Source organism: Pseudonaja textilis, chromosome 2 (assembly GCF_049901715.1).
Source record: "Pseudonaja textilis isolate UNSWEBS1 chromosome 2, rPseTex1.2, whole genome shotgun sequence".
In the NCBI taxonomy this organism is placed as follows: Eukaryota; Metazoa; Chordata; class Lepidosauria; order Squamata; family Elapidae; genus Pseudonaja; species Pseudonaja textilis.
Genome location: NC_141991.1, coordinates 231,731,514 through 231,758,806, shown reverse-complemented (window position 1 = coordinate 231,758,806; position 27,293 = coordinate 231,731,514). Strand labels below are relative to the sequence as shown.

The following is a 27,293-nucleotide window of genomic DNA, read 5'->3' as shown; positions in this document are numbered from 1 at the left end:
TCATCTGATCCGGGATCAAGGCAGCTGATCTCCACAGGGGCCCTCCCCACCTCGCCCGGGCATCAGGTCTTTCACCTCAACCTCGACTCAGACTTTTTCACCGATTTAATCCCTCAAAGTTGATGAGCCCTCTGTTGGCTCCGCATCCTCCTCCTCCGCTAATGATTCTCCGGAGGCTCAGAAACCCAGGGACAAGAGAGCCGAACTAACCTTAGGCCGGGCTCCCCAAAGCCTCTCTTGGGCCACCAGATCGGCTTCGGCCGTCTCCTTTCCTCCAGGCCTCCAACCCGGTGGCTTCGCCAATTAAATCGGCATGCCCCCGCCTCTATTCCAAGGGCTCATCAGGACATCGCTGTACTCACAACCACGGCATTAGGTTAAGTGTTCCTCTAGGACCCTAACCTCCCTGGTTACAGAGTTAGATTGGTCCCGGCTCCCACCGAGGGGGACATACTCTCCGGCACAGCCTCGGAATCTCTGCCAGCTGAGAGCTGAAGCAGAGAAAAAGTCCTCCCCCCTCTGAGATCAGAGCCACAACCCCTCAGCCATTTCGGAAAGTGCCCCTTGACCTTCTTCCAGTCTCTCTCCCCGCCCAGGTACCTCCTCTTCAGCCATTCCTTCTCCAGAATCCGCCGACCCGGGCAGCAGGAACCAGGGGGTGGCTCCTACGGGACTCCCCTCAGGGGATCAGGTGGAAGGCCCCTCCGACACCCAATACAGGTCCCGCTCCCCCCCCCCCGCCCCTCTGGCACCGCAGTCTTCAGATGCTATCCTTACAGTCCCTCTACTGGGCTCCAGACGAGGGAACTGACTCTCTCCTACATACCAGACATCCCACTCCCGTTACAATCCCCCCCGCTCCAAAAGGTGCCCCCCCTTGACAAGGGCCATCGGTCGCCATCTAATTGCATAACCCTTAGGGTCCGTAATTGTTCCAGTTAAAGGGAGAGGTCTCCCCCTTTTCCCTCAGAAGTCCCCTTTACATCCGGACTTCGGTCAAGCGTTTCCGGTGCTCCAAAAGGAGTAACTCTATTAGAAGGGCCTAAACTATTGGCCGAGGTGGTCTCGGGCATTCCCCTTGTTCCCTGGGCCCGCTTATGCATCAGACCCCTACAGGGCTACTGCTCCCATTTCTAGGCCGACAGAAGCCATTCGAAATTCCTGTTCCAGGTCCTACCAGGGGTCCTCTCGTCTCTCCTCGAGCGGACCAACCTCATCATCAACGAGGGTCTGCCCTTAGGAGCCCCAACAGCTCACACTCCCCTCAGATTACAGCCTGGCCAGAGGGGGCGCCCTCTCCCCCTCGCTCCAGTTCAGGGCAAACGGTCGGAGAAAGACCGGGCATGTAGGTCAGACTAGTTGAAACTCACACCACCGTTCTGGCCCTCCATAGCTCCCTCTTACGGGTACGTGGGCATCCTGTCCTTACCCTCTCGGGCAGCATTATCACCAGGCTCATGTTAACAGACCACACAGTCCATATAGTTGATGGGAGAAGCCTAGCGCCCCTGCTACCGGGTGGTGTGCATCTTCTCTGTCTCACAGTAGAGCTCTTTTCCCTCCAAGAGGGTCCCCACGACCTCCAGCCTACCGATAGGGGTCCTTTGGCATCCCTTCTCAATGCCGTCTCCCAAGATTCTCCAGGCTCCCCTCCCAGGAGCTGAAAACTACAATGCCTCTGTTACCCCTGGCCCCAGGGCCTCTCTACGCATTCCCTCCACTAAACCTAGTCCGCAGTCATTCTAGGTTTACTCCACAAAAAAAGCAAACTGCTTCGGGTGGCCCTCTTCTGGCCAGGTGCCCATGATTGCAGTCCTCTGCAACCTATTGGTGACTCCTCTTGGAAAAATCCCTCCGAATGGGACCTCCCCTCCTCAAGGGGCCCCTCTACATCCAGATTCCCTGCGGCTCCCCTAGCCGTCGGCAGGTTGAATGGAGTTGCCTGGGAAGCAAGAATCTCTCTGACCAGGTTAGTGATGCCATCTTCGCTTCCAGTCGGTCATTAACTACCTGAACCTACTATACCACTCGGAATTCCTTCCGCACGTGGGGGCATAAGTCCCAAGTCAGCCTCTTTCATTCTCCGTCGCTAGATCTTCTTGTCACAGGCTCCACCAGGAACATCGGAGTTACAGCTCATCTTACCAAGGTGAGGCTTCTTCGGCGGTTTGGGCCTCCAAGGGCCCAGTCATTGGCATTTGCCAGGTCATCACCCGGGCCTACTCGTCTCCTTAAGGAGACCTTACAGGTTGGCACATTGCCTCGGCGGGGGCCTAGTTGGGCAGACGAGTCCCATAGCAGGTCCTCAGGACACGGAGAGGCTCATGAACCAGACGGGGTCCCTCCCGTAGGACAGCCAAGCTTTGGTATGTCCCACTCTCTGGATGATCCGAGCAGCTCTAAGGAGAATGGGCGTTGGTTCTTACCTGATACGCCATTTCTCTTCGAGCTGCGAGGATCATCCAGCCCCACCCTGTTCTTTCCCGTCTGGTGGGGTCTTGTTTCGGCCAATGAACCTTAAGTCTAGTAAGATGAGAGTATGAATTTCTCTTTTCTCTCGCTTTCGCAAAAACTGGGGAACGCCGGCAACGGAGCCACGTGGTGGAGGGCGGAGCGTTCCTCAGTAATTAAGCTCAGCCTACAACGACGCAGACTGAAGCACCTCCCACTCTCTGGATGATCCTCGCAGCTCGAAGAGAAATGGCGTATCAGGTAAGAACCAACGCCCAATCCAAAGATAAGAAAGTTTATGGATCTTCAAGTACTGTGTAAATAAAAAAGGTTATTCTCTTGTAAAGGTCTTCAGTTGGGGCGGAGAACCTTTTATGGGCTGAGGGATGTATTTAGGCTTTTAATATGCGAAGCCATATTCAAATAGTTCAGGCCTAAAACAAAACAAAATGTTTGATTTAATCCAATTTACATTTACTTTATTCTTTTCAGCATCTTTCTAGCATAGGAAGCTAGTGACCTTTTTCCAGCTTTCTGAACAATCATGAAAGCTGGTGCCATTCTTGCCATCATTCAGAAGGTTCCTTCTCATTCTGTAAGTGGGGTAACTATGTTCCTTTTGGAGATTTAGTAGCTTTCTGCTTGCAATCCTGACATGCACACAGTGCTTTTGTGATGGTAGGTTTATGAACAAGGACATTCACCATTGCAAGAGAGGCCTTTAGTTCCTTAAGCATTACCCTAGGATTCTTTGCGACCTCCTGGAATATTACATTTCTTATTCTTGGTTGTGGGATCTTTAGTTGACCACTCCACGGGAGAGTAGCAGTGGTGTTGAATTGTTTCTCTTTGTACACAGTCAAAACTCTTTTGAAATAGTTTTGTAATATTACCAACCTGGTGAGTATCAACCTCTGTTTTTCAAAAGTTTTCAGAAATCTTCTTTGTTCCTACCATAACACACTTCTGCATACTTGAGTTCAGAAGATAGTGAACATCCAAAATTCTATTCTTTAAGTAAGGTAGGACCCCCCACACTGATCCCTAATTTTCATCCTATTAATTGAAACATCTGAATCTAATTTTCCTTTTAAATGATCTGATAAACCTAGAATTTCACATATTTTTCCCACAAACAAGTAGTCATGTGACCATGGGTGGTTGTATGACATTTTACGATAGCCAGAAGTGTACAGGTCATAAAGCACCCTTTCTGAGAACCTTGTAACTAACTCCATTGTTAAATGAGCATTTGTAAATTGATGGCTACCTATGTAGGTTTTAAATGGCATTGGCAGTGTGTCTTGAATGCAGCCTTTTCCAGTGTAGCTTTAGGTTGTGCCAAACTGCAAATTAGGATGAGTAGTTCTTATATTATTTTCTCTGTGGGTATATTTATGTTTGCAAGAGCCAGCTATTTGTGAGCTTCTGTTTGGTCAGGGAGGCGTTGTTCAGGGAGTAGAACTTAAATATTGTGCCTGACATTTGCAACATACCTTTAATAAATAATGGTAGGAAAAATCAGTGAGTTCAGATATTGGCAATTTGTTTTTAGGTTGCTACATGAAATATTTAGCAAACTGTTAAAAAAGAACTCATGCTTTATTCAGGTGAGCACATTCCTAAATGAAAGCTCTCTTTTACAAACTTTGCTCTAAATTGTTAAACATTTCTAGAGCAGTAACCATATCGTTGACAGCAAAATCAGGCAGGAATCTTGCGGCATCTTAAAAACCTTCAGACCTCCTCTCAGAATTGGCCTAGAACATTATGAAAAAAATAAACTCAATTTTGAAATGAAGACTTGGGCAAGTGGTTACATTCTAACTAATGGTCAATTAGTTAGCTAAGTTAGTGCTTCATAGCAAAATTAAAAAAGGGTACGTAAGGGTGAAGTCAGTGTAAGTAAGATGAAAAGAGCTAGAAGTTATTGCCAAGCAAACATCAAATTTTAATGTTTTTGTTTGAAAGAAACCACAAGTCATGAATGTTGCCTCAGGAAAGTCAGAACTGCTACTATAAAAATAGTGAAAACAACCATTTTGTCCTCTTTTGGAGAAAGGGAAGAAAATCTCATGACTTGCAGTTCATTTCAAGCAAAGGTACTTAAAACTGCTTTACTTTAGCTACCAATGGCATGAAAATGAAGTAATTTTGGCCTATATAAGTAAAGTGTTGTGTTGCATTTTATGTGAAGTTTTATGGAAGAATGATTTTACATGCATTTCATCCTGTGTGTATATATGGTCATCTGTGTGTGGAAAACATGCATGGCAGCTCAGAACGTTGCTTACTTCTGAACTACATTCATTTTATCTGATAGTATAAATATAATATATTAAATGCTTATGTCTGAATAAATTGGTTTATCTTTAAGATGTTGCAAAACTTGTTTTAAACGTATTAGTTGTATATTTCTTGGATAAATTAATATTTCTAATATTAAATTTTAATAGGAGTTTAATATAACATTATAAACTGTCCACTTTCATATCTGCTCTTTTCCATTTTTATAAAATATCTTTGTACTGTACTTTTATAATCGATTTTTGGAAAGATAGATAGAATGTTTATTTCAAAATTTAAGAATACATCTATTGTGGTAACAGTATACAATAATAAATACTTAAACACTTAAATATTTAAGTAAGTTGTTGGTAGCTTTTCTGTTATCTAGGTTACTGTACATGCTGTATTTGATTGCATTAGATTTGATATGATCCCATATGCAAGTATGTTCTTGGATTACAAAATTCTATGCAAAAAATGGCTATAAATATATATAGTAGATTGTAGATGGTAACATTTTATAGTGAAGATGTTGTAAATACAATTAATGGTTGGCTGGTTTTCTGAGTAATTGCTGCTTTTTATTTATATATGGCCTGTTCCAGTTGTATAATCATTCTTAGCTAACTGGGGATATTGATGATGGATAATTTTTCATGGAAATTAGAATGTTGTCTGTTAGCAACCTAGCCATCTACCCATCCATATATATACTTTGATAGATATGTTGATCACTTCATATGCAAAAGTGATTGCATTTCTTCCTAATTCTAATATTTTGGGAATAGTATTTAATAAGACACAATTGAAAACAATATTTTAGATTCAAGCGGGAGGTTAAATGTTAAAAATATTCCTAACCTTTTAGAATTGGCATGGTATGGCTATTACAGGAACATAATATTTTATTTATTGAAGGCTGCCTTTCGGGGAGATATTTATATCTTAGGTAGGGCTTGAATCAGGATATGGCTTAAATCTGGCAGGAATTAACTTTAAATATTGCTTCTTCAGATTTAATTTACCACTTGTTTTAGCTGCTGCTTCATTAGATACTTTCTTTTGTTTATCTTTTAGTACCTTTAACAAAATCAAAGGCTATGGCTTAGATTTATCCTGAACAGTAACTTCCTGGAAAATTAAACTTAACTCAATTTTTAATTGATCTTTCATTTTTGTAATTACAATCTATGCAAAGAATTATATCAGTTAAATTAGGGAAATAAGTATGGTCTCTGAACAATTGTTGACAAATATGACAATTAATAAGAAACCACTGCTTTTATGGTCATTGTTAATTTAAATATAGTCTATGCCGGGGTTGTCAAACTCACAGCACATAGGCCAGATGTGTCATGTGCTGGCCATGCCCATGTCTGGTTTAGCGAAAGGGGAAAAAGTCACGATACGTCACATGACGATGCCATGACGATGCGAGTTTGACACCCCGATCTATGCAAATAATTTTTGTAGGCAATGATTATTATGTTTTCTAACAAGCTAACAAAGTAGCCAAAATCTCATGCATAATAACTAAAGCAAAAAGGACAGAAAGGACTCAAACTTCTAGGTTGGCAGGTTTCTGAAAATCATTAGTTTCTGAGTTATCTACAGTAAGAATCACCATCTGTTGCATGGTCTTTCTCCAGATGGTGAGTTTAGAAACAAAAGAGTAATACAGTAGATATCAGTGGTGGAATTTTTATTTGATTTTAATGGAATGCTTCCCTGTTTGCTTTATATAAAAAAAGCCTTGCCAGCTTTATTCAGGTTTTACTGATTAAAATCCATTTAGGTTGACATAAAGTAAGTTCACAATTAACCCCAATGTCAGCACCTCTCTAATGTGCAAAGCATAGTGACTTTTAAAACCAGACCATGTCAAGCCAGATATTTACTTCAGATTTGACAGTTCATTATAAGATTGGTTGAGCTTTGAAATGAAAGTAGATTCAGGCAACTAGATGCATCTAGGAAGCTTACAGGAGAAAATGATGAAGATTTGAAGCCAACTTGAAATTAAGTATGTGAAGTAGGTAATATGTAAACGTAGAGATTATCCTCTTTTCAACTATCTTAAGTACCACCACATCTGGTATCAGCAAATTATAGAATTTGTGGAATATAGGAGGAACCTCAATGATATATCTAGGGGGTAATAATGAAGAATGTTTGCCTTTTTTTCCAGTATGGGAGGTGTGTAAAGTTGGGAATGGTGTGGTTTTGTTTTGCAGAGGCCTTGAAAACGAATTACTATCCTTTTTGTTTGTTTGTTTTTGTTTTTCACTTAGAATCTTTACAACTGAGTTCCAGCTGTGTGACCTCATGGCTTTAACTGAGAGCTAAAGGGAGGAGGGGGATGCATGCAGGTTGCTTATCCCATCTTATCTTTCAGTTCCTGGGCTTTCTAAAAGGGTATAGGTAGGACAACTTGCCACAACCAACTCACCACTGCCAACCTGCCATGGCCAACTTACCTTGCCTAACTCACTATGTGATAACTCACGATGGCCAACTTGCCACAGGACAACACGCTGCAGGACAGTTCAATACTGTATTAATTGCTTCATTCAGTTGCTCTTATTATTGGTGACCATGTTTTTGTCAAAATTATTATAATTTTTTTTAAAGTTAGATATTTCTCACTCCTTGGGGGAAATACTGATTTTAGAAAATTTAGAAAATATTTTTTTATTAGAAGTGCAACACAATCCTGCTTAATATTTTTAAAGAATTATTGGATTATTATATCTGTTTCTGGTAATTTATTTTAAAGCCTGTAATTTCTATCTTGTATTACCTTTCTGTTCTGTACTATCTACATTTTTTGAAGTTTAAATTGGAAAGTAAGAGAAACCAAGAAGTCACTAACACTGAGAACCAGGGAAAAGTATTCAGACATGAGCACCACATCTGATAATGAAAACAGATTCTCAAGATGAGCATATACAAAACAATACCTCGTAACTGCATTCTGTGATTCTGTTTGTATTTTCCTGAATATCTTTCCTGAAAAGTATTTCCTTTTTTGGAATAGTGAACTTCCTATAAAGAACAGAAAAGATAGTCAATGTATCCACTATAATTATCTATAGTGACTAATAGGCGGCTTTCAAGGTGAAAGTGGCATACTTTATGAGCCTTCAAAGTGTTTTTTTTTCTTTTCAACAGAGGGCAAAAGACACAGCTGTGCAATTAATGCTACGTCTTGTGGAATTTCTAAGCAATTTATTAATCAGGAAGATATGTTTTTTCCTATAAAATGCATCAATTTATTTTTAGTTTATTGGTTTAACTTTGCTGGCATATATTATTCAACTATTAAGACTCTGGGAGGTGTGTGTGTGTAAAAGAGAGAAGAGAGAAAGTGAGATGGCTTATATTTGTGTTTAAAGAAACAATATAGATAAATGTAGTTTCTAATGTGTTCTAGAGAACATATAGTTTTAGAAGTAGTATTGTTGGATAAGGCAGACTGTTCAGGTACTATTCAACCATGAAACTCACTGGATAATCTTAAATTGCAACCATGCTCAGTTTCCATGGTGTTAGTGAACACATTAATTGGATAACCCGTATTTTGTCCTTACTCAGAAAGAATATATTACAGGTGTGATAATGTTATACTAAATATAGATAAAAATAACTGGTTTGTTCAGTATTGAATATAGTTTAAGTACTCTATTTATTCTCATCCTTGTTTTATTTCCATTATGTAGCATTCTTATCAAATTCAATACCAGCCTTCAACTCCATATTCGTTCAAAATATTCTGTGATAACTTTATTTAGTTTATCTTATCTTTTTTCTAATTGAAGAAAATAATATTTCTTTCTCATGCGTATGCATTTTGCAGTGATTTGCTGAAGAGAAAATAAATGACCTGCATTCCCCTGTTTGGCATAAAATTAAAATGCACCACCCTCATGTTGCTTATTGACACTTCTTGTACAACAAGAATTCTGCCCTGTACCTTCCCCGGACACTGAACAAACACATCCCCCTGTAATTTTTGCATCTACTTCTACTTGTCTCTTAAAATAAGAGAATATCATACTTCCAGACATATGTGCAGTGTTCCCACACATGCTAAGCAAATCACACAACCTATCATGTCTATGGTATTTTTTAATGTTTCTTCACTTACACAATCTTTGCTGTTTCAGTGTTCTGACAAGTTTTATGACTTCCTTTTTCAACATCTTTTTTTCTTCAACACTTAGCATTTATAGCAATTTCTCATTTTCCTTTTCCTCAGTTTTTCTATTATCTACTTCTATGATTATGAGTTTTGAGAGGAATACTATTTGTGTGTGAACTTTTCTTTCTGGTTAATTAGTTTGTTGTAGTAGAACTAGTAACCTAATTGGGCTGATTCTCCAGTTAATACAGTAACAGCATCATAAATAAGTATTGAGATATTTTGTTAAAGTGGAAATCAATTAGTGGTAGAATTCCAAGTGTCTCCCTTTACATTTATCTGGAGTTGCACAATCTGGATTGGTTACATATATTGCAAAATTATGTCTCAAACATCTAAGTCTTTGTAGGCCAGGGATGCCAAACTCCAGGCCCACGAGCCAGATCCGGCCTGGGGGGTGTGTGCTTAGATCTGGCCTGCGGGGCTGCTGGAAACAGTGAAAGACCAGCCTGCAATACCTCTCTGCTTGTGAAAATGGAGCTCGGGAGCCACATGCACCCCCCTGGGCTCTGTTTTCACTGGCAGAATACTGCAGGAGGCCATCCCAGCCAAAAATGAAGCCAGGGTATGTGTGTGCCCTGGTCACCACAGGTACCTCAGACATGAGTGACATCGAGCTGGCCATGCCATGCCCTCCCACCCCCAAGGTTCTCAATGAAATGCAGCCCTTAATGAAATTGAGTTTGACACCCCTGTTGTAGACAGTCCAGAAGGATATCATATTCAATGATATAAAATATCACTCAGGATCTAATAGGATTAGAAAAATCACATTTCTTCCATCTGGTAGAAGTTATCAACAAGAACAAATGCAGTTTCCATCTCACACAAGTTACAGGATCTCAGGCCTAACAAAGGGGATCAAAGTAATTTGCTTCTTTTGTAATCTACCATCATCTCCAAAACCTTTTCTAGAAGGATTTGTTTCAAAATCCAATATAAATTGTCCAGCATTGATAAATCCTTTCAGATGAGGCTGCACTTCCATCTCCTTCAAGTCAGACATACAATTTCCCCCAGAACATTAATCACCTTCTGAATTCAACTTCTCAACCCACCTCTAGTTATCCAAAAAAGCCTGGTAGAACAAGAATTCAGCCTGCATGTGGAACAATTTATATTGCTAGGAACCTGCTCTACGGGATTGAAAGAATCTCAGATAATCTGGGATTCAAAATGTTGCCTGGAAAAATCCTGCTGTGTCAAATTTAAATATTTAAGGATATGAACCAACTATGTTATTTTTCAGGTGATACTTCAATGAAACTTGAATTGCACATTGCAGTGGTTTCATTGTGTTCGTGGTTTCAGTAAGCATCCTGGATACAAATGAGTCCTGGGGCAAAGAGTGGGAATTTTTTTGTTACATCAAAGTGCCAACAAAGTGAAGCTTTAATTTAGGAACTGAAACCAGCTTCAGTTTCATATCTGAAGCTGTATTAATTGAACTATTTGCACTACTCTCATTGCAAAACGCAACACAAAATCAATATAGATGTTATCCTTGTTTAACAATTACCTCATTAAGAAATCATATGCATTTAGGACTGTGAAGAAAAAGTAACTTTACAAGCAATCTTTGCATTTACAACCTTCACAAGTCCGTAAAGCAAAGAAAAGCTGAAGTAAGATCACTTACTAAAGTTTCATTTACCAGCTGCTTTGCTTAATATAATAACCAAGTCACTGGTCCCAGTTGTGGTCACTAAATGAGGAGTATCTGTATATTAATTATTGCAGACTGGTTATATCTTCAGCTTTAGTTTAGATTCCTACCTGGCATAAGATTTTAATACTGCTACAAGGTTAATAATGCTGATTTTGACTAGTATTCGACATGCATATATTTTATGGCTATCATTAGTCTATCTTGCAGTCACTGTCTATTCCAGTTTGCAATACTGAATTAAATTCATTTGCTTTCTAACTTATATTAGATTATTTTTTCAAATGTTTCACAAATGATAGAAAAAAATTTCTTGCTGTCGTTTGCATGTTGTAGATGAAACATCTGTCCTTGACTGTTTCAAAATTTTAGACTTCTCCATTTATTTCTATGAGAACATCTGATTTTTGTTTCTGAGGATGTTTAAAAATAGTTTCTAACAGTGAACTGGGAAATGGCGTAAATAAACAATGAGAGTTCATCTTTTCCTTAACATAAATAGTGCTCCTTCCCTCCTATGTAGCAACTGTACTGTTTCTTTTCTCATTTAGTTTTCTGGGATTTCCCTCCATAGTCATAAAATACTGTGTAGCCACTGAGGATGCTCAATTGCCATTGTTCTGTTTAGGGCAGGGGTGTCAATGTTGCCTTCTAACCCAGTGAATCCCTTTTGAATTTGACTCTACTGGCATCAGAAACAACCAAGATGTACATTTATGTTTGGCTGAATTACAGTGTTCTGAAGCAGTCTTATCTGAAACTGTGTGAGTCCTGTGCATGGAATAGTATGCATTTTTGCTCTGTGTGTAGTTTGCTGCAATTGAATACTGCAATATTACTGCACAGAATACTTTTGTGATTGCCATCCTCCTGTGCATTTTACTATATTTCAAAATACCACATGTCCAAGATGCACAAAACTATCCAGTCTGCAAAAGAAATCAAGCAAGCCTGCTAGATTTTTCTCCTGCTCCCTTGCTATCACTTGACTCTTTGTACAAGCTACTCTAACAGCCTACTTTGGCTTGCATTCAGCATAAGATGCTACTCTTTGAAAAATGTTTGCTCAGGCACTTTTGGAAATAGGTCGTTGAGATATTGCATTTAAGTCCTTCCCAAAGTGGTACTTTCTAAATGTCTTTAGAATTACTACCATTTTCAACCAGGATTGATTGTGTTTAATAATAAATTACTATTACTATTTATCAATTGTATTAATTATATGATTTTTTTTACACTATTTGTGATAGTGATTTCCACACAGATTCTTCCATAGAAAGTTCCCACGTTTTTTTTAGTAGAATTCCGTTTTTAATCATTGAATGTCATGTTAGCTGTAATGCCTCCATGACAAATACATTATTTGGAAATACAATGATATTAACAAAGGTTAACTGAACTATTCCTGTGGGAAGTGCAATTTGAAGTTCCAGGCATGTGTGAAAAATCTCTAACATAACATTGCTGTAATAACCACATTGTAAAGATGGCTCATAATCCTGAATGGGTTTTTTTGTAGCCTTACAGTTCAGCCTAACATTTCTGTAAATATAATACTAAAACTCTGCAATATTAACTTGTTTAATATTAAATATTAATATTTAGTTGTTTGTTGAATTGTCTGCCTATGAATGAAAGGCATGCTTTAAAAAGCAAAAACTGATAATATTCCAGGTGAAGCATTCAATTTTTAAAATCTGATTCTGGACCCAGAACATTCATTGTAAGTTGTTGAGGTTGTTAAGTGGGTGACCTGACTACATTTTATGACCATTTTTATGAAGCAAATCACGTGCTTGGTATGTGAATCACATAGTCATTAACAAAACACATGATCATTAAGCAGATCAATTCTTTCAGATGGGTGTTTTTTGTCATAAACTGTTTTTTTTAAAAAAAATCACAAATTGCTGTCATGTAACTGGGATGCTGCAATGATTGTAAATGCAAGCTTGTTGCCAAGTTCCTGAAATAAGATCACATGACTGCATGGGGTACGTGAGGGAGTAAGTTAGAGGAAGGATCATAAATAACTACTTTTGAGTCTGTTGTAACTTTGGTTATCAGATGTTAAGTGAGCCTACCTGTAAATTTAGATTTTGCAATAGATCTGACATACGTGGAATTTTATGAATATGTCTCTGGAGATTCTTAGTCATCCAGGTCATGGTTGTCCCAAAGGTGCTTTTTTCAAGAGGCAACTGGACTTCCTTGTTTTTCGTTGAAGATATTTTGCTTCTCATACAAGAAGCTTCTTCAGCTCTTGAGTGAAATTATGCCTAGTCAGGTAAAATGGAAAATCTGGCCCTAAGCAAGATAGCTCTAAGGAACTAGGTTGCATATTTTCCTGCACAGTTGTACAATCATCTGTTGTAATCAGCCACTGAAAAATCATCAAATAAGTGAATTAGTTATTCCAATCAGCAGGTTTCTATAATCCGAAGATTATCAGCATGAATAACTAAAGCTATTGCATTATGTGATCTATATATTGGAACCTCAAAACTGTAAATCTCATGTTTTGGGGGAAGTACAATTCCTTCCTGATCAAATTGATTATCAGCTATGTAGTTATATGAATCAGACTACCAATGCCTACAACTTGCCTAGGCTGAATTTCAAAGTGAATAAATAGGTACAGTTATATTTGGTGAGATGGAATAATATATTGGAATAAATTTACCTTGCCATTATATTGACCTGTTGTTATTTTATCAGATTAATTTGTGTTGTGTTAGTGTGTGTAAGCAAATCATGGAAGACTTTTATGCAGTATATAAACATTTTTTTTCAGTGCCTCTTGTCGTAATCTGCTACATAGAAGCCTGACTAAAAACTTGTTTTTTAGTTCATGCTTCAGAGCTTATATAGATAGGCAGACAGTTTTTTTTAAAAAAGCAAGAACAAGTTGGTTTTACTCTCACATGACAGGAAGTAAGTTGGGTTTTGGTCGAAAGAGTACATGTAATTTAAAGTCTGTTCAAACATTTGGGGAGTGTGTATTTTAGTACAGAAGGAGAAATGGATTTAATTGTTTTAGCTAGTTAATATTCTTTATGAAAGCATAATACTACTACTTTGCAATAAAAACAGACCAGAGGCAAAATGACAACTTAAGAATAAAACTGTAAGTGAAACACAAGCTAGTATCACATTTCAGAATGCTTAAATAAATTATTAGTTGGTGCTGAACCAATAATAGAGGCATGTCACTTAAATTATAACTAGGAGAATATTCCAAACAAGGCAGATGTTCTCTTTTCCCAGTATCTGGGTTTTGAAGACGTGGAAACGTTCTGCAATCCTGGATTAAAAAGCTGTGCCAGAGATTGATTTTGGAGTGTTCGGTGTATATTCTCTTAAGTAGTGTGTAACTTGCTTTCTCAGCCAAACCCGGTCCTTAACATTATAAATTTTAATATGATAATAAGTGAAAATTATTACTTGTACTATTAAATAGTCTTACTGTCCCCATTTATCTGTATTTATTTCCTGTTTATGATCATACTTATACTTGTTATCTTGTACATGTTGACAAACAAACAAATAAATAAGTGAAAATTATTACTTGTACTATTAAATAGTCTTACTGTCCCCATTTATCTGTATTTATTTCCTGTTTATGATCATACTTATACTTGTTATCTTGTACATGTTGACAAACAAATAAATAAATACAAGACTTAAACATAATACAAATAGTCTTCAAATTAACAACCACAACTGGGATTTTACAACCTTTTTTACCATGGTCATTAAGCAAATCCAGCTTCCTCCCATTTCCTTATTGGAAGCCCCTGACTAGGTTGCAAATGGTGGTCACATGACCTCAGGATACTGCAGCCGACGTAAATACATGTTGGTTGCCAAGGGACCCAACTTTTGATCATATGACCTGGTAAAACAGTTAAATCTGTTTTATTCTTTTATTGGTGGCACAAATTTCTTCATAACAGCAATATCATTTCCTTGGTCTGGGGGAATGCTTGTTCAACAGCTTTCAGAACTGTCTTGTCCAAAGGGTGGCCATATCATAAATATGAACAAGATATGTATCCCCATCCAACCATAATACACCATTCATTATTTAGGATTTGGATTTTTAAAAAAAATCTGTTAGAAACTTTATTTTGAAAACATAAAATATGTACCATATCAATAATTCTACATCTTTACCTGATGGGCATGACTTTATCTCCAGTTCTGCTCATGTTAAAGGCTCTTCAAAAGTTTATTACCAGTTGTAAAGTGGCATAACTTATGAATTTATTTAAATGTATTTTTAAAGGCAAAGAGTGTTTTCATTTTTAAAAATTTAATCATTCTAAGAAGAAGGGCACCAAATTATTTATATTGAAGCATTGATGTATTGCTCCTGGTACTAGAAGTTTAACGGTTTAGGGGTTTCGAGGGAATAAATTATAACTTGGTTTAAAACCTGAAACGTTGCAGTATGTTCATTGACAACTACATATATACTTTTTGCTTTTCATTTCAGCTGTAGTCGTGACATGGAGAATAAAGAAACCCTCAGGGGATTGCAGAAAATGGATGATCGCCCAGAGGAGCGAATGATCAGGGAAAAACTCAAGACAACATGTATGCCTGCTTGGAAGCATGAATGGCTAGAAAGAAGAAGTAGGAGAGGCCCTGTGGTAAGTAACTTTGAAATCAGTTAAAAAGCAGAATTGCTGAAAGCACAGAATTTGCTTTCTTATCTTATATTACCTTACAGTTGGTACTATAAGGAATTGTAATGAAATCCTGTTTTTTGTTTCATTTTTTTCATGTTGCTGTTTTCACTGGAAGGATAGATCTGCAGTGCCTCACCAAATCAAATTCAATTTAAATTTCTGTTGCTTAAAATGACACAACACTGCCCTCTATGGGTAGCTTTTTTAAAACTTTCTGCTTCATTTGTTGAAAACAGTTGTGATTACAAAAACTAGAAGGAAGATATGTTTTATATTTCTATTTTTTATTTGTATCTCATATTTGTTATTTTACAATAAAACATTGTGAATTTTAATATTGCTTATCTAACGTGCCTGTGGTAATTGATCACAATACAGTGAAAGAGGCAATGTTTTCCAAAATATAAAACTCAAAGACAGTTTAGGACACAGTTTTGATTACCAAACATTGAAGAAATCAGTGCTGTTTTCTTGGAATGGAATACATTATAATAATTTATTAAACTTGGCTAAAAGAACCATACTAATTTTGAGATCCTGCACAGAAAAACTGGATTCTCTGTAAATAATTACTAGATTACTAGTAATCACTATTACTAGATTTTCATAAAGTAGACGTTCTCAATTAGTTAATTAATTCGTTAATTTGGTTAATTTAAACTTAACTAACTAAAAATAGATGCTCGTTAGCATTAAAAAACAGTTTGTGGAAATCCCCTCCTCAATTTATCTACAATTTAATGAGAATATTTGCTTTCTTTTGGAAAACAGAGACATTTTTTTCCTATTGTTTCAAGGTGGTAAAACCAATACCAATGAAAGGAGATGGCTGTGAAGCAAACAAATCAGTAGCAGAACCGCCTCCTGGTGGACAAACAAATCCCACTTCACCTACTCAGAAAGGGAGACGGAGCCCTTCTCCTAGCGGACCCTTCTCATCGTCCTCCAGGACTGTTAAATCTGAGTCACCTGGTGTTAGAAGGAAGAGGGTATCTCCTGTACCTGTAAGTAATTATGGGATAGCCTTAGCTTATGAAACCAAATTCATATGTCTCCTTCCATATCAGCTGATATCTTGAATTAGGAATCCTTTGGTTTGATGGACATAAATGGTGTTTTAGTTATGTTTTCTGTAATGTAAACTCATTTTACCTTATTATATTTGCCTGTTTTTGCTGTTTTAATTTCTGATTGATTATAAACTGCATTGGACTCTAAATTGTATAGGTTTGTATGAGGAATAGATATTACTACTTGCTTTATTTCTGAGAGAAAAGTATAGAAGTAGTAATTTTATAGTATTTAGTGGAAGAAGTGTTACTTCTTATTACCTAATTATTACTTTTTATTATCTAATTATTGTGTGCATTCTACTGGTTTGGAAGGAGATAGCTGAATTTCTTTGAAAGGTCAAGAAATGGGAAAATGAAAAGGAGAGACAAAAATTACTGAAAATAAAATTAATTTTTAAGTTTCAGAGTGGACGTATAACACCCCCACGAAGAGCACCTTCTCCAGATGGCTTCTCACCATATAGTCCTGAGGAAACAAATCGTCGTGTCAACAAAGTCATGAGAGCTAGATTGTATCTCTTGCAACAGATAGGACCTAATTCTTTCTTGATAGGGGGAGACAGCCCAGATAATAAATACAGAGTGTTCATTGGTCCTCAGGTATGAATTGAAACAGTGTTGACTATTTAATAAACTCATTTGAGAAGATGTAATTAAGATGACTTCTCTAGGTTTAAGAGGACATGTGAAAATGCTGAAACATTTCTTGCTTTCCAGAAATATTTTATTTCTCACTTGCATAAATCAGAACATAGGCATTGACAAAGTATCAAGTGAAATATAAACAGCTATATGAATGTCATGTTGATTATGTCAGCAACAGCAGTAGTTTGGAAAGAATAAAGCCATCATTAATCAAGTATTTCTTGTTTTGAAGAAAGCAGAAACATAATCCTCATAAATCTGTAAGAAGTGATTTGGGGGGAAGGTTACAAAAACAATATAATATGGCCATAATAATCACAATAAATAAATTTCTATTTATAGACATGTAGCTGTGGACGTGGAACATTTTGCATTCATCTACTGTTCGTTATGCTTCGAGTGTTTCAACTTGAATCTTCAGATCCAATGCTGTGGCGAAAAACCTTGAAGAACTTTGAGGTAGTTCCGTTCTATTTCTTTTGTCACAAGTATACAGTTGTGGCTTCTGAAATTTACCATACAGAATTTCTACAGTTCCAAAATTACAGAAATTTGATCACGTCATTTCTAAAATCAGTTAATAACAAGTGTTACTCCAATATCAAATAAATGAGTGGAGTTCCCTGAATAAATTATCCATTATTATTTCTCCATTTTAATAATTGGAATTTACCAGGGTTAGCTAAAAGACCATGTTCTTTACAGTAAGCACTTACTTTCTCTCTATATTGCATAGACATTTATATTTACTACGACTGCTTTTTTCTCTGAACTATATAGATATTTAAAGGTGGAAAATTTATCTTAGTTATCCTTAGTCCTGGCTGATTATTGCTGAAATACATCCATTAACCATGAGAAAGATCAGGGCACAGGGTGATGTCATGTAGCTTTCAAACAGTGGTAAAGAGTTGGCCCTATTATTCATGTATTATTTTATTAGTATAGTTTATTTAAATTATATGGTATTATTTCTCTTGTTCTTTAGGAGGTAGCATCACTAGTTTATGTCAAATGGAAAATTATGAGCGTTGAACATACTTTATTTAATTTTCACATCTAAAGTAGAATTTGGCAACATTTAGCATCTGTGCTTGCATTCCCATAAATGAAAGAGAGAGAATGTGTATGCATATATGTCTAATTACAAACGATACCATTTACAGAATTCATCCATACCATAGTTGGTATTTATAGTATGCTGTTATTTTATATATGTGTATTTATTATTTGGTAATAAATAAATTGATACAGTTTTACCTTATAGTTTGGCTGCAATTATATATTTATTTAAGAGAACTCAACTTTTAGTAGTTCATATTCTAACACTGCCTATTAATATTTTCTCCCAATGTTAGGTTGAGAGTTTGTTCCAGAAATACCACAGTAGGCGTAGTTCAAGGATCAAAGCGCCATCTCGTAACACCATTCAGAAGTTTGTCTCACGCATGTCAAACTCTCATACACTGTCATCTTCTAGTACATCTACATCTAGTTCAGAAAATAGGTTAGTAATTATTCTTAAGAAATCAGTACTGCTATTCAAAATAGTCTCCATTTTTATAAATAGACAACCCTGTGACTTATTGGGTCATCCTTTGAGAGTATAGTGTGAAGTGACCAGAATGAACACTGAATTTTCCTGAACTGTATTGCTGTCACTCAAGAGGAAAAAAAAAAAAAGTGGGAACAGGGGTGACCTCCTGCTGGCTTCCCCACTAACTTTGCTTTTGGGAAGCTGGCAGGGAACAAAGGATATCACAATCACATGCCCATAGGGATACTGCAGTACCCATAACTTTGCAAATAAAATTGGGCTAAACATCATGGAAATTTCAATTCCACATAAGTAATGTGTCCCAGATTTTTAATGGCAGTCCAGTGGTTATTGCAGACTATTGCAGACTAACTAAATCGACTGCCAATAGTTTGATCTTGACCAGCTCAAGGTTGACTCAGCCTTCCACCCTTCCGAGTTTGGTAAAACGAGGACCCAGATTATTGGAGGCAATATGCCGACTCTGTAAAACTCTTAGAGATGGCTGTAAAGCACTATGAAACAGTATATAAGTCTAAGTGTTATTGCTATTGCTATCATTAACAGATTTTCAATACTTTCATTTAAAAATTGTGAATGCACTATTATTTATTTAATTAATTAATTTTATATTGCCGCCTATTCGCCCATGGCGACTCGAGGCGGCATACACAATGTGAAACCATATTTAAAACAAAAAAAATAAAATAATAAAAACTAACAAAAAGAATCAAATAAATTAGTAAAGTACAATAGAACAAAATATGGGAAAACAAAAAACAAAACATTAAAAAAAACTAACTTGAAGGTACAAAAATAGAAACCAATAAATACAGCGAGAATTTTGTAGTATACTTTGTAGTATAGGTAGATACTTGCTTTATTTTTCATATTTAAAAAAGGGAAAATATTCCCATTTGGACAGTTATTGTAAGTCAACATTTTTTATTTTGTTTTGTTGCTTAATAGATTGAGACCTAAGTATGAAGTTTGGACTAATTTTTGTTTGTTACTATGTTTTGAGCAATATTTCTGTTTGTTCTGTTTATTTCCTTGTGTCTTGGTATGTGTCTTTCGACATTTCTAAGTAGAGGCCTGCTGCTGTAATCACAGGGTTGTTTTGTTAAAGAACTAGTATATGCAAGAAGCTGTTTGGTGCATGATTAGAGGCTCTTAAAATATAATAGACTCTTTAAGAATATCTCAGCTTTTAAAAATAAACTAGTATAGGTGAATTGAGACCATTCATTTAACAACTGTTCAAAGTTATAACTGTGCTGACAAAGTGACTTATGACCTTTCCTTGCACTTATATTGGATCCCCAACTTGGGTGGTTGGCAACCAGCATGAACTTACGACGGTTGCAACATCCTGAAGGCCACATGATCATTTGCAATAGAGTTTTCGAGAGTCAGTCATAGTGTTCGTAGCAAGAGCCCCAGGCGTGGCTTGCACGAAAATTGATGAGTTAAAATCCTGATTTTTTTGAATGATGGTTGAATTAATAAGGTGAACCTTTTTGTAGCTGCCCTTTTTGGTCGAATAAGAAAACGAAGACCCGGAAACTTTTTTTTTTCTTTTTGTAGCGGAGCAGATACTATGAAATTTTGCCCGGCCCTCCAGGCTCTTTTAAATTTCAGTCTAAATATTTTATATTATTGTGATTGTTTTTCGTCTAGGCTACCTCATTTTCTTCATGTTTTGATTGTTTTAACCACATATTGGATTTCATAAGCTGCCCAGAGTCTACTGGAATGGATGGCAATAACAAAATAAAATAAATAAAAATGACTCAAGTTATTTTCATAAGGAAAGTTTACAAAATAAAATTGTAGGATATTGATATGAGTAGTATGTTTTTTAAACATACTACTAGAAGCCAGAAGTTATTTTTAATAACTTCTGGCTTCTAGGCAGATATAGTAGCTCCTAAGGAAACAGAACTTGTCTCTGAATTTTCTCTACATAAAAATGAGAAGCAATTTACAAGATCTCTGGAAAGGAATTGTATTTATTTAAGTTTTTAGTATTTAAAATTCTTGTGCTTAAATATGAAAAATGAACACTGATTTCTCAGTTTGGTGGTTTAACTGAAATAGTTACATGCTGGTTATGTGTGTAATTTATTTTCTCACTGTCAGAATGCATTTATTTACTGTAACATTTATAGTGTTTCAGTAAAACACAAGATAGAGTTCTACCCAGTGGTGGGATTCAAATAATTTAACAACCAGTTCTCTTCCCTAATAACTGGCTGGGTGGGCATGGCCATGGTGGGTGTGGTCAGGGTGTGTGACAGGCAGCACTCAGCCTTCTGCACCCCCCTGGGAGCAAAAACGGGTTTTGGGAGGGCGCACCACACCCGGCACCCTGTTTTGGGCCTCATAGGCGTGCCTGCACTTACCTGGGAGCCAAAACAGGGCACATGGGGACTCCTGGAAGAGGCAGGGAGGGGAAGAGCTAGCCAGCAATTTAACAACCGGTTCGGCCGAAGTGGTGCAAACCAGTTGAATCCCACCACTGATTCCACCCCAAGATCCTTCAAGTATAATATCTGTTACTAATTTCTTGAGCCATATATTTGGGAATTGGCACAGCCCTTGAATCCTAAGAAAAGACACAGCTACTAAGGAATTGTTAATAGATCCTATGTGAAAGATATTGCATGCTCTGAGGATCTTTTCCATTTAAACCCCAAACTATGGTAAAACTTGCAATTTAACACTATGTAAAAAAATTCCACTATCTTCCTTGTGTTCCCCAAAATCTTTTTCTGAAGGGTCTGTAATTCCTCTGCAGTAAATATTATAAATGTATAGCCATAGAGTAAATCTTTACTCTCGCCTTTCCACAGATACAATCAGTAAGACAAGTTCTTGAAAATGATACCTGCATTAAATAAATTTTGTGTGAATAGATTAGATGCAATGGCAGTTTGAAAAAAGATGAATGCTGGTAGCTGGAAAGGAATTCTGGAGCAAAATATTTCTTATATGATTGTGAACCCCTGAAAGAATATGTGCATAACAGAAACATTTAATATGCAAAAGATTTGCAGGATGCAAAGAATTTACTGCATGCACTTACAAAATATCTGTTTTACGACTTCTATCTGTAGTTTTAAAGTACATTCTCTCCTGGCCTTTATTAGGCTTCTAATTTTAAACTTGGGAGATTTTAATATTTTATAATATTAAAAAATCATAATATAATATAAAAATCATAATATATATTTTTTGTAAAATCATAATAGACAGTTCTTGTTCTTTTAAATGCATTTGTTTCTAATTATTTTTTTACTTTATAGTATACTGCCCAGATAGCTTTGGCTGTTGGGTGGTTTAAATGTTTAAGTAAATAAAATGAACTTGATATTTAACCTGGGTATTTTTAAGATTTCTTTAGTGTAGTACTATACTATACTAAAATATATATAGTATTCATATTCATTCTGGAGCAGTGGCTCCTAGAGTAAGTTAATGTGGAAAGTCTGTGTGATGAACTAAAATGTATAAAGAATGTAATGCACAAGGACGTATCTGAAACAGTTATATATGCTAAAAAAATACATTGAATAGAAGAGAATACAGGTAGTCTTTGATACACAACAACAATTGGGCCCAGAATTTTGCTTATAATTTGGAGCAATCCTTAATCTGATTTGATTTTGCAGCTGTTTTTTATCACAATAATAAAGCAAGTCACTGCACAGCATATTTTTTCCTGTTTTCTGCTGGAAAACAGCTAAACCCATTACAAATTGTGTCCATATGATCATGGAAAGCAGCAACTGCAAATCTGCTGCCAAGCACCAAAATGTGTGCTTCATAGATCCTACAATCCCACTGTGAAAAAATATGAGAATGTCTAATGGGTGGGTTGATGAAAACATCCTATCCATAGCTACGTTATGCGGAGTAATTAAAAAAACTGCATCAGAAAATCGATACTTGTCCATTTGCAGTATGATAAAATATTTTGTATTGAAATATTGTAGGAGGTGGCTGTTTTGGACCTAGAAGAAAAATAAATAAATGTGATCGGCTGAATGTGATTTTTAAATATTTATCTATATGTATCTATTTTTATAGTATCAAGGATGAAGAGGAACAGATGTGCCCCATTTGTTTGCTAGGCATGTTGGATGAGGAAAGCTTAACCGTCTGTGAAGAAGGCTGCAGAAATAAACTTCACCATCACTGCATGTCAATATGTACGTCACTGATATTATTATGTGCACTTGAATCATAAGAATGGATTTAAGGAATAATAGCAAAGGCGGTCCTTGCCCAGGAGTGGAGAAACAAAAGTAATTGCAGTCATAAGTGGTACTGTAATTGCTTGAACGTTAATGGAATTCTTTTCATATAAGCTAGTGTCTTAGAGAAGAAATCCATTTGAATGAAATAAACATCTTTACAGAAATGTAAGGAAGCATGCTTTACACTTTTAAAATACAAGGGAGAGTAAAAATATATAAAACATAAAGAAAAGTTTTACTTATCTTTTAGAAATAACAAAGAGATACAGAAAGAGATCATTATTTAAGTGGGCAGTTAAAAGCCTATGTAGAACTGTCAAACATAAAGTCTGGTGTTGAATTTTTTTGTAAAGATCTGGTACTGCTAGTACCCACATTTGTACCTTTACTGCATATTATTCTTTAGACATGTGATTAAGTATATAATTAGCTTTCCCTATGTCTGTTTGTTGTACAGTATAAATTCTTTGTACATTTCCATATAACTTCTGTTCTAAAATATGTCCCTATGTTACTAACTCGAGAATCCTTCTATTTTTCTTTGTGGGATTTTGATGCAATTTTAGGGGCAGAGGAATGTAGAAGAAACAAGGAGCCCCTTATATGCCCTCTTTGTAGATCTAAGTGGAGAACACAGGATTTCTATAGGTGAGGATTTCTTTTATTTGAATTTGTTGTGTTGTCCATTTATGAGCAGAGTTAAACATCTAAACATTTGAAAAGCCTCGTCAGTCTGTTTTCAATTTAGGTTCGTTTATTATAAATGCCTGTGTATAAGCCCTTTCAATCACAGTTCAAAATCAGCTGGTATGTTTTTACAAGCTACAATAAAATATTGCTTCACCTGAATATACTTTTTAACAATAGATGCACGTTCATATTTTTCAGCTGAATTAAACCTTGAAGATAACAATGTTTTTATTTGCACATTATTTGGAGAAATTAAATTGTGACAAATTGATTAAAATGCAGCTCATGTTAAATCTTTGATTTTTTTAAAGTTTGAAAATATCCATTCATTATTTATTTATTTTTGTATATTATTTGTTTAGTCATGAATTGCCAAGCCCTGTTGATTCTCCTTCGATTGTTTGTGTGGTCCAGCAACAAACTCAGCAACCTGTAACTGGTTCACCAAGGAGGAATCAAGATAGCAATTTTAACCTTACTCATTATGGGGTTCAGCAAATTCCTTCTGCGTACAAGGATTTAGCTGAGCCATGGATTCAGGTATGCTAAATTTCTAAACCTACTATTTTTCTTTTGTCAGCTACAACTGAACACTTTTATTTCAGTCTGCATAAATATGTATGTTGCTGACTATATGCTTTTTGTTTTGTGAGTACCTGAGTTACATGTTAGTCGTTTTCCCCCAGAGTGCTTGCTTTTCCAGATTGTTACAAAATGAACAGCAAATGTCCATGGAAGATGTTTAGACAGTTACAAATCGTCCTTGACTTACAACTACAATTGGGACTGGAAATCCAGATGTAAATTGTTATAGTCATAAGTTGAGGCAGCCATGTGACTGGAAGGGTTTTTCTTAACATGTTCACTGCAAACTTGTTAAGTGAACACAATGGCCATTAAGTGAACACATTGATTCAAATGACATTTTATTTTTGTTAGAAACTGGCAAAAAAGACACATATTACAGTCATATGACCATGGAATGTTGTGACTGTGAAAAGGTGACCAGTTGCCAAACCCCTACATGCGGTCACATGACCATGGGGTAGGGCAACTTTTTACAATGGCTGGGTCAGAAAGCACCCATTCCATGATTGTCATAAATGTGAATGGTTGTTAAGTGACCAGTCATAAGTAATTTCTTCTAAGGCCGTCTGTTGAATGTCTGGATGTCCTTCATCTAGATGTGATATGAATAGCTGTTACGTTAGAGCCTTCTATCTTATAGCACCAAGAGTTAAACCTTACATTGTTTGTTTTCAGTTGCCAATTTTAAATTTATTTGACCTAAATTTATTTGATTTGCTTATTTGTTTGGTTCTTGCCTTCTCTTTCACGTGTACATGTGTATGTACCTGTAAATATGTAATTGAAATCAGGATCTCTTTGTAATATTGATTTTTTTTTTTAGGTATTTGGAATGGAATTAGTAGGTTGCCTGTTTTCTCGAAACTGGAATATACGTGAGATGGCCCTTCGACGTCTCTCCCATGATGTTAGTGGTGCTCTATTATTGGCTAATGGTGAAAGCACTGGAAATTCTGGAAGCAGCAGTGGAAACACCACAAGTCCTGGAACTCTAGGGGCAGCTAATGGGTCATCCCAGACAAATATCTCAGGAGATGTTGTTGTAGAATCCTGCTGCAGTGTACTTTCTATGGTTTGTGCTGACCCTGTCTACAAAGTGTATGTTGCTGCTTTAGTAAGTAATCTATTCTTTTCTAACTTTCCATTCCAAATCATACTCAAAATTTAGAAATAGGGCAGCATATTTGAGGTATGAATTCTTTACTTGAAACAGAGACCCTCCAAACAAATTATTAAAAACAATTCATAGTAATTCTAGAAATATTCCTTTTTCTGTTCTCAGCTCTGAAATGTATACATTTCCAGACAAATTAAGTTCTTCTAGAATATTTAACTTGAGGCTCAGGGTAAGCTCTCTCAGATAATAAAGGTAAAAGTAAAGGTTTCTCCTTTCCAGTAGTGCCCGAGGCCCAGAGGGTATGTGTGCTCATCTCTGTTTCTTAGCTGAGGGAGCTAGCGTTGTCCGAAGATATTTCAGTGGTCATGTGGCCAGCATGACTATTTGCCATATGCACAGAATGCTGTTACCTTCCCATCAAAGTGGTACCTATTCATCTACTTGTACTTGCATGCTTTCAAACTGCTTAGGTAGGCTGGGGCAAGTAATGGAAGCTTATCCTGTCAGACAGCGCTCGGTTCTCAAACTTCAGCGTCAAATCTCTGAGTTTGTAGTATGAGTTTCAGTGTCTTAACCGCCGAGACATCGCACCCCATTTTTCTCAGATAATAAGATAGCTTAAGCTCTGCCTTCTAGTGCAGGTGAGAAATAGGCCCATAGATAGTGCAACAGAATTCCGGAGTTTGTTCCATCAGATTCTGTATTCTGTTCATTTTTTCTTCTAGGTTAAATAATTTTACAGCAAGTTAGATCTAGAAATCAGGGTGCATACATCAAAGTTTTGATGCTATAATGCTAAATTTTCCATAATTATATATAATTTTAATGTGAAAATCATTTTAAGTCTACAGTATTTCCTTTTTTAGGGGCAAAAGTCAATATTGCCCTTATGACATCAGCTATGCTTGATATCTGGTTAAAGTTTTTTTTAAGGCAGTATAGAAAATAAACATTATTATTTGTTACTTTGCCAATTTCTTGAGACGCTTAAAAAATTTAAAATTTTGTTTAGAAAATTTTCTTCCTGTCCTCCTGGAATGGAAAGAGAACTGGTTTGATCCTCAGAATATTTCTTATTTTTTCTAATTATTTTTAGATTTTTTATTATTTTATTTTTTATATAATTATCTTATGGCCAGATTCAGACATCTGCTCAAAGTCATGCAATATTTTGAATAATTTCCATACCAACTTTTATATTATTTGTAGAGTGACTTGAGAAGTCCTGTGATATTTTTGCATGCTTATTGTTTTGCTTTTTCTGTGAAACACTAAACAATAAGAATTACTACTATAATCATCAAAGACTCACAGCAGCACCAAGTTTTCTATTTCCAAATTCTTAGTACAATATTTGAAGTACTCGCTGTGTAATATTGCTGAAACCAGTTCCTTAAATAAGTTGATTTTCAATGTTAAGCTGCATGTATATATGAAAGATAAATGTCACTACTTCCTTTTTACTTTAAATGTTCCTTACTTCTTGAATATGTCCTTAGTTTATCTATTTGGGAGCAGATTTCTCTAAAAAGTCTGAAAGCTGATAATTAGTTTTTTTCCTTTTCTGGTGGAGTCTTGTAACTTTGCCTTAGCTATACCCTTTCGTGTAGCAGATAATGTCAATATTTATTTGGAATCTCAGAAAAAGGAGCAAATTTTAAATGACAGAGAGGTGTATTTTACAATTGACAAATTTGTAGGCAGAAACAATTTGTGTGTAAAATGTTATTTGTACAAGTTGGTGTATTTTGTGTTCGTCTTTCGGTTGCAGAAATGTATGCAGGGTTTTAAGAAGTAGTGGATTTTTAAAATTTACATTCCATTTTTTTTGAAGAAAACATTAAGAGCCATGCTGGTATATACTCCCTGCCATAGCCTAACAGAGAGGAGCAAACTGCAGCAGCTTTTAAAACCAGTTGTGGAAACCATATTGGTGAAATGTGCAGATCCCAACAGGTATAGGCTTTAATCTATTTAAATATTTTAGATTGCTGTCTTTAAAATTGTCTATATTAGTTTTATAGTATTGGGCCACATTCAAGGGCAATTTAGCCATTGGTAGATTTGCATGCATATTTGT

At 36.3% G+C, this 27,293-nt stretch overlaps 1 protein-coding gene across 1 annotated transcript in view; it reads left to right on the top strand.

The window, feature by feature from the left end:
• Positions 1 to 27,293, top strand: part of MAP3K1 (mitogen-activated protein kinase kinase kinase 1) — a 63,981-nt gene that overhangs the window by 18,728 nt on the left and 17,960 nt on the right. Inside the window, exons 2-11 of the mRNA XM_026716783.2 lie at positions 15,106 to 15,262; positions 16,099 to 16,305; positions 16,774 to 16,974; positions 17,362 to 17,478; positions 18,378 to 18,526; positions 22,649 to 22,770; positions 23,385 to 23,466; positions 23,871 to 24,048; positions 24,920 to 25,210; positions 27,048 to 27,169. Coding sequence (XP_026572568.1) covers positions 15,106 to 15,262; positions 16,099 to 16,305; positions 16,774 to 16,974; positions 17,362 to 17,478; positions 18,378 to 18,526; positions 22,649 to 22,770; positions 23,385 to 23,466; positions 23,871 to 24,048; positions 24,920 to 25,210; positions 27,048 to 27,169 — 1,626 coding nt within the window. The remainder of the gene's footprint in view (positions 1 to 15,105; positions 15,263 to 16,098; positions 16,306 to 16,773; positions 16,975 to 17,361; positions 17,479 to 18,377; positions 18,527 to 22,648; positions 22,771 to 23,384; positions 23,467 to 23,870; positions 24,049 to 24,919; positions 25,211 to 27,047; positions 27,170 to 27,293) is intronic.